At 38.0% G+C, this 13998-nt stretch overlaps 1 protein-coding gene across 1 annotated transcript; it reads right to left on the reverse strand.

Annotated features, from left to right (window-relative positions):
* Positions 1-1988: 1988 nt before the first annotated feature.
* LOC139969098 (uncharacterized) lies at positions 1989-7704 on the reverse strand. The gene is made up of 2 exons (XM_071973880.1): positions 7547-7704; positions 1989-2580 (listed from the first exon to the last, which is right to left on the reverse strand). Exons 1-2 carry the CDS (start codon positions 7605-7607, stop codon positions 2183-2185), a joined length of 459 nt encoding a protein of 152 aa, XP_071829981.1. The 5' UTR covers positions 7608-7704; the 3' UTR covers positions 1989-2182.
* Between the last annotated feature and the right edge of the window lie 6294 nt (positions 7705-13998).

Consider the following 13998-nt stretch of genomic DNA (forward strand, 5'->3'; position numbering starts at 1 on the left):
TAATTATAGAAAAAACGACATTTACTTCTAAATATCGCTTTTTAGCCATTCTTACGCAAACTAAATATTGTGACTTGCTACATTTACTTATAGACTCAATATAATGATTGAAGGTTCAAACAATAACATGTACCGTTTGAAATTGTTCATTTATATTGATTTCGTCCCCAAAAGGAAGCAATAAATGTTGGGCTGTTTCTTGCGACATCTCGTGCAAGACTTCGCCACCAAAGATGTTCCAAAACTCCATATTTCTGCTCTAACCGATGTCAACATTTCTAATTGCTCGGTAACAATTTCTTTATCATCCTGTTTGTACAGTCTTTGATTTTCTGATTACAATTTTGGTGGAGTCATGATTGACCTTATTCTTAAATGGCTATGCTAAAAGTCACACTGATACGTCATAAGGGTACTACCCATTGGTTATTCATTTGCCTCTGTTACCGTCGGTGTAACGGTAGGTTAAGTGGTTTTGAACATTGGAAAAAAATTACATACGACCTGGGAAGAATAAGACCAATACTGCGGGTGTACACTCCCCCCCCCACCCCTCCCCTCCCTTTCGACCTCACACAAAGTATTTTATAAACACAATCATAATTTGTGGTCTTAATATACCTCAAAATGCACCATTTGAAGTCTAAACTTTTATTTTTCTACCCTTCCTTAAAGGTTCCATGCCCCAACGTGAATCAATCGGAGGGGGCGGTGGGTGGGGGAGATGATAATTTGGACACCACCTTTAAAGTACTGTGCACGTCATTTCGATGCACCCCCCCCCCCCATCCACACATACCTTGAAAAAAATTTCGCGCCCCGGATGGGTTGTCATCCTGAAAAGATGCCCGAACTATAGAATGTCTCGTATGTTTCTGAGAAAACTGATCTCAGACGTTGGGCGCTTTGATATTATGTTTATTATATATTGAGTGTACTTTGCATCTTTTCCATTTGTATTATACTAGAAGACATTGAATGTTGTTTGCACTTTAGGTTAAATGTTATTCAAAAATTCTGTATAACAAAACAACAACAAAATTCTTAGAGGGTTGTGAACGGGGAGCAGAGATGAAGGAGATAGAGAGAGGGGAGGGGGGGGGAATTTCGACTTAGGCGGGAGGGTTAAGTAATTTGGGAAAGAGGAACGGAGAGGACCGAGGGGAATATGAGAAGATTGGTGGGTGCGTCCGGGTAGCTATAGGTAAGGGGAGGTAGGGAGGGAAGGGAGAAGAGGGTAGCAACGGAGGGATGGAAGAGTTCAAGATGTCTCGTGTACTTGCGGTGAAAGATGTAGTTGTTTTCCTGCAGAGTAAAGAGGTACAGCAATTACAGTTCTTGTCTATGGGGACACGCCACTGTCGGATTGAATCGTTAAACTCTTCCAGATATTTCATAGTATCCTTTCCGTTGATAAATTATTGGGTCTTATATTGGAATTGTCTGGCCTGAAACAGTGGCGTCGGTAACTAGGTCACGGGCCCCATTTTTGAAAACTTTATTTGTCGTTAACCATGTATTAAAAACATTTTCACCGGCCCATCTAATTGCGCTCGGTCCCCGAGTCTCTACCCCTCCCAGTCCCCCTGACAAAGAGTCCCTCTCCCTCGTCTTGGTCCTGAAAGGTGAATAATACGATGCTGACAATACAGACGCGTAGCCAGGAATTTGCCAAGGGAGGGGCGAAGATGTCGAAAAAATTTCAGAGCCGTAGATACGCCATTGCATACTATCTAAGCGTGGCGCCACCATGGGTTGGCGCGAAGCGTACAAGACAATTTTGGCCTAAAATGCCTCCCAGATCGCTGGAAATGGCACTTCCCAGGCCTTGTAAGTTGCATCTAAGCATTTTCTCTTTTTGAAATTACTAGCGATATCATAAAAACATTATTATTTTTTAAATATGCTCAAGGGGGGGGGGGGGGCGGCTGCCCCTTTTGCCCCCCTGGCTACGCGCCTGTGACAATATAGGTACACAAATACTCATCTTGATTTGCTCACCGAAAAGAGATCGTGCTTACTTTATTTTCTGATTTTTATTCCAAAAAAGTCAATCCACCACCATTACTTGAAATCGAAACAATACTAAAGTACAAGGGAAATATTTCACTTGATAGGATGGGTGTCTATAGACTAAATATCGGTCAGTTTGGGTCAGATACAAGCTTCTTTCCCGCAGTATTCATCTACCAAGGAGTGCACCTGCCAGGGAGCTATACCAGCTTCTCTCTTCAGGTGTTAGCTCGTCGTATCCCTCGGGCAGTCGCTCTCCTTCTTCGGCCAACACTCTCGCTTTTAAGTTCTCTGCAACGTGTTGAGCAACATGTTTACCGACACTGTGTAAGAGAGCATGCCAGTCAAAACGCTCCTCTGGAGATAACTCAGCCATTTTCTTCTCGAAGTCATCTAGCATGGCATTCTCTCTGTTATCGTGTATGAGTTGTCTTTCCTCTCTCTGTTTTGGCTGGTTCTTGTTGTCGGCTGGTGCACCATGGTGGTGATGATGGAACAGTCTATGAAACCATCCGCCGCGGCGACTAAGGGCATCCGCGTCAAGAATTTCGTCCTCGATGGGAGCGGCTTTAATAAGTAAATAAATAGGAATGGTGGTTTATAAATGAAGATTCTTTTGATTTGGATTAATAAGAATGGTAGTGTATAAATGTGGATTGCTTATGATTTGGTGGACATTTTTGCTTTTTTTTTCAGGATGATCTAGTCAGAATAGTCTTGATATCTTATAGTACGAGAAAATAAACACAATTTTGTATTTCCCTTTTTTTTTAATTCTTTGGACATAATTCAGTCATACAGTTTGTTAACGTCTGAAACAAGACTTTAACAATCCAGTTAGGATGATTTCAGCGCCACAGATCAGACCAATTTGTCAAAAGATTGCTTTCGGCAGAATTAAGTCTTGACATTTTATAGTCCATGAATAGATATAATATGTTGGTGCAGATGTTTATGCAGCGCGTCTGGTTTGCAAGATAATAATAATAATAATAATAATAATAATAGGTTTTTTATTTCTATATTTCGCATTATACCGACGGTCTCGCTGCGCTTTATAAGAAACTAAATGAGTACAAAACTACAGCATGGTAGAACCAAAACTTAAACATTTACCAAATGGATCGAAAAATTACAAGGTTCAATGAGGGTAGCACGTGAATAAGTGAGTTTTTCATACACTTTATAAATTGTCTATGTTAGGGGCATTCCTAATGTGGGTGGGAGAGTTTTCCAGAGTTTTTGGGGCCGAAAATTGAAAAGAACGCTTCACCGTACGTCTTAGTTTTCATTTTAGGTGGCTTTAGGAGAATATATAGTACTGTTAAATCTGAGTGTGCGAGCTGGGATTTGTAAGGTGAGTAAGTTGGAAATATAGTTTGGAGCAAACCAAGGATGGCTTTGTAAATGAGGGAGAGAAGTTTGTACTTTATTCGTTAAGAAACCGGAAGCCAGTGAAGTTGGTGGAGAATAGGTTTACTGTGGGATCTGTTATCTGTGAGGGTAACTAATATAAGGGCGATGTTTTGAATGCTCTGAAACTTAGAGATTTAGTTTAAGCAGGAAGACTATATAAAAGTCTGCCGCAACAGTCAAGTATGGATGGTACAGAGGCATGGATAAGTGTCTCAGTCGACTTGTGATCCGGATATTTGCGAATTTGTCTAATTCGTCTGACAGGATGTGAGGCAGAGAAGCAGATTATATTTACATGAGAAACCAAATGGGCCACCAATGTGAGTGTAAAATAACACCCATATCTTTAACGGCGGGAACGGGAGATATACAAGAACCGCTAATCTTAACGGAAGTTACAGGGGTGGCATATTCACCATTAACTGTGTTAACTTCTCCGGACTGCTCCTTTAATGTCTAAATTGAAAAGTTGGCCCCTCAATGCATGCTTTAATGTTATCATTGTTAATACATTGTTTTATAAATTCTAATAACTGCTCCAAAGAAAAAAATATCATTTTAACTTTATGTAAACAACCAAGCACTTTTGGATGATATTCAATAGCATTTGCCACTGAAAAATTGGCAAAAATGAAAAACAAATCTGACATAATTATGTAACCATGTAAGGATAAACCTCAGCCCGTTGAGTTTTTTGTTGCATCTGAGGACACAATGGTCTGAGTATTACTAACTATACACGGTTCAGTCAAAAAGATCATTTTACAAGTATTATTGAAATACAAACTGGACGTGTCGCAGTGTAAGACAAAATCATTGAAGCAACAGGTCCCATCTAAGGGTAAAACATGCCAAGGTTGTAAACGGCATCTAATTTGGAGATCACAAATGATTGTTCATCCAAAAGTGAACTTGAAAGCAACCAGGCTGACAAATCTGGTATCGAAGGAGCACATTGACTAATTTTGTTCTTTAATTTTCTTCTCCAAAATTTAAATCCAACATTTTACTTCAACGTTGGATGGATGGATCTAAATATGAACACATAAAATAGTGATTCCAAATAAAAAAGGCGATTACTAAAGTTTTGTATAACTTCACATCTCCTTTTATAGGCCCTATAGGTTAAAATGAGAATATCCAATTGAATCCAAAGTCATAACATATAAGGCGAGAACTTGAATACCGCGAAAAATATACAGTACTTTGCCGGCGGAGTGCAATTATGGCATGGCAGCTGTTTGCTTCAAGTTCACTGATGTTAACATCACATCATCTGTGACAATCTCTACGATCAATATGTCGAATAACCTACACTATATACAAATTGTATACCACACATTTGGCCAGGATACTTAGAATTTTGTTTCTCTTTCGTCTGTCAAAAAGAAATTTTCCCTATAGCTATATATCCTTTTAAAGCAAAATGTATCAAGTTACGTGATTGGATACGCTGGTTTATCACAAGTTAAACACCTCATAAAAAGCACAAAATCTTCCAAGTTCACTTTTTTTTTATTCCCCACATCTAACCCCGTACCCTCCGCTTCCCATATAACTGTTATAACCCCCTTATTTCTCCACACCTTTCTGTCTTTGTCCTTTTCTAATTTATTCTCTACCCTCTTCCCTTAATCCTCTCTTTGTCCCTCGGCAGTTTATCTCCTACCTCTCCTCTTCCCCTGTTGGTCTCTTTCTCTTCTCCATCCCTTGTCTACTAATCCTCTTACATCTATCTCTTTGTGTTCACCTTGCTCATTCGTGAATTTGTCCCTTCTGTTACTGTTACTTGTCATTTGGCCTCTGAAGAAGATCCTGCTAGGACCGAAATATCAGGCCAACTTACTTTTACACACTCTCTTCCACAGGCTCTTTTGTGGATAAGCAGTTTGCTAAAAGTTTTATTTTATTTTTGGTACAAAACATGTCAACTTCAAATGTTGTTATTTCGAAAATGATATGTTGAAAATGAATTCAACACCGTGGATGCTTAGAAAATATGTTCCTCGCTCACCGGTCAATTTGTTTGTAACAAGGATCATTCTTTTCAAATTTCTGCCTAAAATTAAGTTGTTCTTGACAACGTATTCTGAACTGACAACACTGGTCTATGGCATATGATTTTATCTTTGAGCTATCTATAAAGTTAAGCCGAGATTTCTGACACTTTGTTCAGCTTGCAAACATTTACGAACCACTCCTTCCTCCACCACCCTCATTTCCGCTATTTAAGTCGATATCGACTAAAATAATCATTGAATTTAAAAAAAAAAAATTATTACTCAGCCATCTTACATCCTACAACATTTATTTAGGTATTGAAATGTAGCTAAGACCATACGTTTGTGTATAAAACAAATAAAAAGGGGGGTAACTGTGATTTATTTTAGTGGGTGGGGCTCAAAGGTCAAAGGTCAATCTGAAAATGACGTAATTTGGCTAAAAATCTATGTTCGCTTCAACTAAATCGTGACAGAAAATAAGAGTTGAACAAACCCCCCCATTATATTTGGTATAAACCCTAACATGTTTTGAACATATTCTGAGCATTTCAGGAATATATCTATAGAGAGTTCTGAGAAAAATGCAAATGTCCTTGAAATTTCCTGTAATTTGACACCAAAATCGTCCAAATCCGTTCATTTTTGATAAAGCACTCGTTCCCGAACGCTTCAACCTACGTACGTGTTTTTTCTTCTTATTTTTGATATTTAGGCCGCTCACTTCTTGATAATTGATAGTTATGACATAGCGCCCTCACATTCCTTTGTAAGTCGATAGCAACCGCCGTTCTTGCGCAATACTGTGTAAGAACGGCAATACTGAATGTTTAGTGTACATTTCAATGGACTTTTACGTAGTGGATATTTTCAAATAGGTCGTGGCTGCACACAGCGTCCCAAATTACGGCCCAATAGGCCCTAAAGATGTGGGACGATTGGTCAGATACCTTGATGACGTCCAGGACCTTCTGGTCGAACCAGTTTATAAAAGGTTCGGTCCTTTGAGGACCCAGAAATTGTAAGTTCAATAGCGTTTTTTACAAAAATGGCTAGGCTAGGCCTAACGTTATGCCAAAGTTAGGCTGTATTTGTAGAAAGTAAACAACATTTGTACTAAATTAAATCAGTCATAACTCTGTCAATCCTCAACAGATTTCAGAAAATATCATCTGAAAGAGCAGCCCCAGAAGAACCTTTATCATACAATTTGAAGTCAATTTTGAAGTCCGTAATGATTTTATTGTATTTTGGTGTTTTCCAATTAAAATTAAATTGCGACCTAATTTGCATATTATAATTTGCATATATTTGGATTTTTTTATAAAATTATCAATTCCAAATATTGTTCCCTATGGATCTAAATCAACTTCCTAATAGAGAAGTTGTCCCTAACCTTTATAGCCAGCCCTAACAAGATAAGTGCCCCCAGACCCTAATTGTTTTCCCACCCCCAATGCGGAAAAGAAAAAGATTATTTAAAAAAAAAAATGAAAACGGCATATTTGAAGTATCGGTAAAGTAAAAAGAAAAATGAAAAAAAATAAGACACGAACAAGTGATCTCAGCATTACAAATCATGTCCACCACCAACTGAGCTCTGAAGCTCTTGGTTGGTGGTGATCCCTAATTTTTCATTTGCTGACGGTATATCGGTGAGACGCCACATCACTTTTGTATTTGTGTATGTTAGATCCTCCTGCAAGCAGGAACTCGCGAAGAAGCCTCATTGGCTTATCAAAGCCGCAAACTGACCGAAGTCAGTCTCTTTGCACTTCAGTGCATTCGGTGCACCTTGCACTTCGGTGAAATCATGCAGGGATCAGAACCCTCCTCGCATTGGATGCAAGTAAGACATTGTCAGAAAGGGCGTTCAATTAAAATGATTAGATTAATTTCGGTTATAATATCAGTACACTATATAATCGCTTTAAAACATGTACGTAAACAGGCCTTTCTAAAAAAATAAAACATGTATACAACTGACCTCTAACAACATCAACAAGCACTTGCAAATAAATGATGGTCTTATACTCTAAACAGAAATATGAAAGTTACAATATTCAGAATGGACAACTTTCGACGGAAGAAAACCAACCAAAGAATAAGCATCTTACCGAAAGTTTTGACCGAGCAAACGATGAAGGCAAAGGCCAACAAACATCGAATAAGCGCCATGTTTCGTTTTCGACTAATTTAACTTCTAGACTTTCTGGAATGTTGAAAAGCGTCGGCAAAAAGAAGACTGAGGAGGACAGGAAACAAACATTGCTTTTTATAGAAAAAATACAGACATTGGAAAGACTAATTAATTAGAATATCTTTGTCGAGAAAAGGAGGGTAAAGTAAATCATGTGTTGTTGTCATTTTCCGATCAGAATATAAATTATATTATAGTGTATGAGTATGATTTATAGTGCCCTTAATGCCAGGTTAATGATGAAACGTTTCAAGCGACTCGAATTTCATAGCACGTCATTGGAAATCATGACCTTCGAATACATTACCATATAGCCTCTAATACATGATTAACATATTATATATAATTTAGTTTTCTTTTTTTTAATACTGAGAACAAAAACATCTACAGTTGTCGGTTCCTCAATTGTTTTCTAAAATTATTTTAAAGTTTCTCAAAAAAGAGAGAAAAGGGTCAGTTTCATTCAATCGACGGAGCATTCATTCAGAGACCGTGTAAAATAAAACGTATATGTATGCCAACGATTTTGCCACCGATCACGAAGTTGCTGCCGGAGCCTGAGAAACTCCACCGGCGGTCATACGATAGCTTAAGATGCCCTCACGAATGGCCCGATGTTTTAACGATCAGAGCCGAATTTGAACATTTCCTTTATCGTGTGTCCATATGGTGTCAATTTCGGGACAGTGTGACGCAGGCATTAATACATATTTTCCAGCATTTATATTATATTCTTTCCTACTTCTTTATTACATTTGATCTACCTGTGACATCCTCACGGAGGTCAGTAGCATTAAGTAAGCATATGCTTAGTATTAATACTATGTACCTCACGCAAATTCAACAGTGACTATACAACATTATAAACCCTGACGGAGGTACATGGTACCATCGTTCATTTGGCATGTCGGCACGGCGCAGCTTTCCCGGCCTGAGTATTCGTTTCGTAGTAAATTCATACCCAAAAACAGATATGGTTCCATCTTGCCAAGTATGCACTACAAAGGGTGGGGGAGGGGGTACTCCCGGTATTAATAACATTTACCCTGACCCAGTCCTTGCCAGACATACATCGACACTTAGTTTAAGCAACAAACGTGGAAATATTTTGTCTTGAAAAGTAACCGAGTAAACGAGGACTCAATGGAATCGAGATCGGATAAAGTGGACTCGATGTTTCGGGTTGTGGTGTGTGGCCTAGAATACAACCAGTGTATGCCCATACAAAAATCGAGGCCCACCTGAACATATAATCCACTTCTCGACCGATTTCATCTCGTGTATATGACATAAAACAAATTCAGTTCCATCATTGTTATACCACATCTCACACTTAAATTAATTTTTAATAATAATGATAATAATAATGATGATGATGATGATGATGATGATGATGATGATGATGATGATGATGATGATGATGATGATGATGATGATGATGATGATGATGATGATGATGATGATGATGATGATGATGATGATGATGATGATGATGATGATGATGATGATGATGATGATGATGATGATGATGATGATGATGATCATGATCATGATCATGATCATGATGATCATGATGATCATGATGATCATGATGATCATGATCATGATGATCATGATCATGATCATGATCATGATCATGATCATGATGATCATGATGATGATGATGATGGTGAAATCTCCTCGGCTATCTATTGAATATTTTTAAGTTATCAATATGTGAAGGCCATCGTACTTCCTTCTAGATTTTAGCTTTATAAAATTATAAATGAACCATGATCCTTCACGACGGATTTATTATTTGGTGAAGCATCGACCAGGAAGGAAATAATAACATCCTGTGTATACCTCTAACCTTTGTCAAATGTCAAGTGAAGCTTTGGTATATTTCAGAATATACTGAAGTACTATAAATTAGTTAGCCAAGGGGAAAGGACATGTTTTTACCTCTACTTACGGATAGCCTTACACTTTGTGATAATTTATTGTACAGCCAATTGACCATATTTTATCTTACATAACATGATAATTCAATATGATATATGTATTGTTAATCAAGAATAAATTTACAGCCAGCATATAGTTGCATTTTGAAGCGAACCAATTTCCTTCATTTACCAAATTAATCACCTTTTCTGTGATGTAAAAGTGCAAAGATTGTAGTTTACAAGCAAGATCTTGTATCAGCTGCATTTGGGAAGTATTTGGTGTAAAAACTTCATTATACACTTTAAATATTTTAAGGATTTGAATCTAGAACAACTTTAAGTCTTGTAACGATTATCATGAAAAAAAACGACATTTACTTCTAAATGTCGCTTTTTAGCCATTCTTACGCAAACTAAATATTGTGACTTGCTACATTTACTTATAGACTCAATATAATGATTGAAGGTTCAAACAATAACATGTACCGTTTGAAATTGTTCATTTCTATTGATTTCGTCCCCCAAAGGGAGCAATAAATGTTGGGCTGTTTCTTGCGACATCTCGTGCAAGACTTCGCCACCAAAGATGTTCCAAAACTCCATATTTCTGCTCTGACCGATATCAACATTTCTAATTGCTCGGTAACAATTTTTTATCATCCTGTTTGTACAGTCTTTGATTTTCTGATTACAATTTTGGTGGAGTCATGATTGACCTTATTCTTAAATGGCTATGCTAAAAGTCACACTGATACGTCATAAGGGTACTACCCATTGGTTATTCATTTGCCTCTGTTACCGTCGGTGTAACGGTAGGTTAAGTGGTTTTGAACATTGGAAAAAATTACATACGACCTGGAAAGAATAAGACCAATACTGCGGGTGTACCCTCCCCCCCCCCTCTCCTCCCTTTCGACCTCACACAAAGTATTTTATAAACACAATCATAATTTGTGGTCTTAATATACCTCAAAATGCACCATTTGAAGTCTAAACTTTTATTTTTCTACCCTTCCTTAAAGGTTCCATGCCCCAACGTGCATCAGTCGGAGGGGCGGGGGGGGGGGGGGGAGATGCTAATTTGGACACCACCTTTGAAGTACTGTACACGTCACTTCGATACACCCTCCACACCGCCCATTTCCCTCCCTCCTTCTCTACATTTACACACGGAACAGCCAATGCGTGGAAAGGAATGTTAAAATAAAATCCATTCAACAATAAAAACATATATTAGCATAAGGTTGCATTGTTACAAACTAAGACTTCATTGTCGTGTCCGTTTCACTAGTTCGACTATCTGCTAGACTGGAATTCGTCTTTTTTACGTCACCTGGGACAGTGACGTGCACAGGATTTCAAAGGTTAGGGTTGCGGGGAGGGTGGGTGATTACAGATTTCCCCGACTGAGTAAGGTAGGGGGATTGACCTTAATGAACGAGGATTTATAGGATACTAAATCCAACTAAATCACGTGACATCCTGTTTTTTTCGCTAAGAAATGAAGCCAGTCATTTTGACGCAAACAAACCTTTTCTCTGTCGATGTTAAAGTTGATCAGTATTGACCTCAAATATGCTAGTAAGTCATATAATCAAGGCCACTCATGCTTTAACTTCAAAAGGCATTTCGCTGCCAATCTTCAAATTTTTTATTTCTTGCCTCATTGAGACCATTTGTTGTCTCATTTAACGCTCATATTACGTCTGGAAAAAAAAAACTTGGAGATTAAAACCGACATTTATATTACAGATGTATAAACTTTAAGATTTTGTTAATTTTTAGTAGTTTAGGGCCAAATACTGATAAGGTTTAGTGAATTAGTTTACTGAATTTTCCTCTGTTAGTTATATGACTCTTGGACCAAATATGAAAATGGTTTGGCCAAACTGTGATGTGCACTTTGAACAAAGGTCTATGAATTACGTTATGCTTCCCTTCAATACTGATCAACTTCAACCTTGACAAAGAAAAAGTTTGTTTGCGCCAGAACGACTGGCTTCATTTCTTAGCGAAAAACACACGATGTCACGTGAACTCTTGTACTCCCAAATTAATGAATGATACAAAGGTCTCTCTCGGCGCTGTACTCACTGTAGTTAGTTTATTTTTTCCTTGTGTCTTAATAGTTAGTATAGTGCTGGATTGATTTGATATGATACATTATAAAATAGAGGTACAATCTCTTTTGTTGTCCAATGAATATATCAAATTCAACATGAAATACTTTATGTGTCCTATTTCGAAGAATTGTTGTTTCTTATTGTTTTGTTTTGCTTCCATATAAAATATGCAGTCTTAAAGGCATATTTTCTGAGTCTTAGAATTATTCACTGTTCTTTTGTTCTTGACGGCATCGCCGCCCCAGGGGCTTTGGCAACGGGGGGGGGGGGAATCAGATGGCTATATGACATGGGAAGAATAAGACCAATACTACGGGTGTACCCCCCCCCCCTCCCCTCCCTTTCGACCTCACACAAAGTATTTTATAAGCACAATCATATTTTGTGGTCTTAATATACCTCAAAATGCACCATATGAAGTCTAAACTTTTATTTTGTTACCCTTCCCTAAAGGTTCCATGCCCCAACGTAAATCAGTCGTAAGGGGGCGGGGGGTGGGTGATATTATAATTTGGCCACCACCTTCGAAGTAATGTAAACGCCACTTCGATGCACCCCCCCCCACCCATCCACACCGCCCATTGCTGTTATAATTGACAGAGGAAGCTTCAATAAACTAATTCACTAAACCTTATCAGTATTTGGCCCTTAACTACTAAAAATAAAAAAAATCTAAAAGTTGATACATTTGTAATACAAATGTCGGTTTTTAATCTCCAAGTCTTTTTTTCCAGACGTAATATGAGTGTTATATGAGACAATAAATGGTCTCAATGAGGCAAGAAATAAAAAAAAAACGTTAAAGATTGACAGCGAAATGCCTTTTGAAGTTAAAGCATGAGTGGCCATGATTATATGACTTACTAGCATATTTGAGGTAAATACTGATCAACTTTAACATCGACAGAGAAAAGGTTTGTTTGCGTAAAATGACTGGCTTCATTTCTTAGCGAAAAAACACGATGTCACGTGATTTAGTTGGATTTAGTATCCTATAAATCCTCGTTCATTAAGGTCAATCCCCCTACCTTACTCAGTCGGGGAAATCTGTAATCACCCACCCTCCCCGCAACCCCAACCTTTGAAATCCTGTGCACGTCACTGTCCCAGGCGACCCCAAAAAAAAAGACGAATTCCAGTCTAGCAGACAGTCGAACTAGTGAAACGGACACGACAATGAAGTCTTAGTTTGTAACAATGCAGCCTTATGCTTATATATGATTTTATTGTTCAATGGATTTTATTTTAATATTCCATTCCACGCATTGGCTGTTCCGTGTGTAAATACAGAGAGTGAGGAAGGGCAATGGGGCGGTGTGGAGGGGTGGGTGGTGCATCGAAGTGACGTGCACAGTACTTCAAAGGTGGTGTCCAAATTATCATCTCCCCCGCCCCTCCGACTGATGCACGTTGGGGCATGGAACCTTTAAGGAAGGGTAGAAAAATAAAAGTTTAGACTTCAAATGATGCATTTTGAGGTATATTAAGACCACAAATTATGATTGTGTTTATAAAATACTTTGTGTGAGGTCGAAAGGGAGGGGAGGGGTGGGGGGGGGGAAGTGTATACCCGCAGTATTGGTCTTATTCTTTCCAGGTCGTATGTAATTTTTTCCAATGTTCAAAACCACTTAACCTACCGTTACACCGACGGTAACAGAGGCAAATGAATAACCAATGGGTAGTAGGCTACGCTTATGACGTATCAGTGTGACTTTTAGCATAGCCATTTAAGAATAAGGTCAATCATGACTCCACCAAAATTGTAATCAGAAGATCAAACACTGTACAAACAGGATGATAAAAATTTTTGCAGAAAAACGTCCAATTGACGAGATATGATAAGTTGTCAATTAACTATTTTTCAGAAATTGTTCAATTGCTCAGTTAAAGCAACTGAGCAATCCAACATTTTTCTGATTTTTGATAAGATTTTATCTTGTTATCTAAACAATTTACTGAAAAATGTCAACTTATGGGGCAAAGTTTTTCTTATGTTGACGGCACTTTTAAGCTTCCGTAGATTGGCTTTGAGTGTTTTAATTGTATACCATAGAGACAATGTATATTCTGAACTTACTTGAACCTAGCGAACAGGGTCCACCCATCCAATAGCAAAATGAGTACATAAATAAACCGAATTGAAGCTGACGAATGTTGTGCAGTAGTTCTATAAGGCATTTTTTAAGAGTATTCAAAATCATGCGAAGTTTTGTATGGTGGAGTATAAGGATCGCGAGATACTATTTCTCAAAGTGGCAAGGAAAACGTGGTAAATATGATTGATTAAAGGTCAATTTTGACCGAAAACTTTACGTTAT

The sequence above is a fragment of the Apostichopus japonicus genome, chromosome 6 (genome assembly GCF_037975245.1).
Source record: "Apostichopus japonicus isolate 1M-3 chromosome 6, ASM3797524v1, whole genome shotgun sequence".
Taxonomy (NCBI): Eukaryota; Metazoa; Echinodermata; class Holothuroidea; order Aspidochirotida; family Stichopodidae; genus Apostichopus; species Apostichopus japonicus.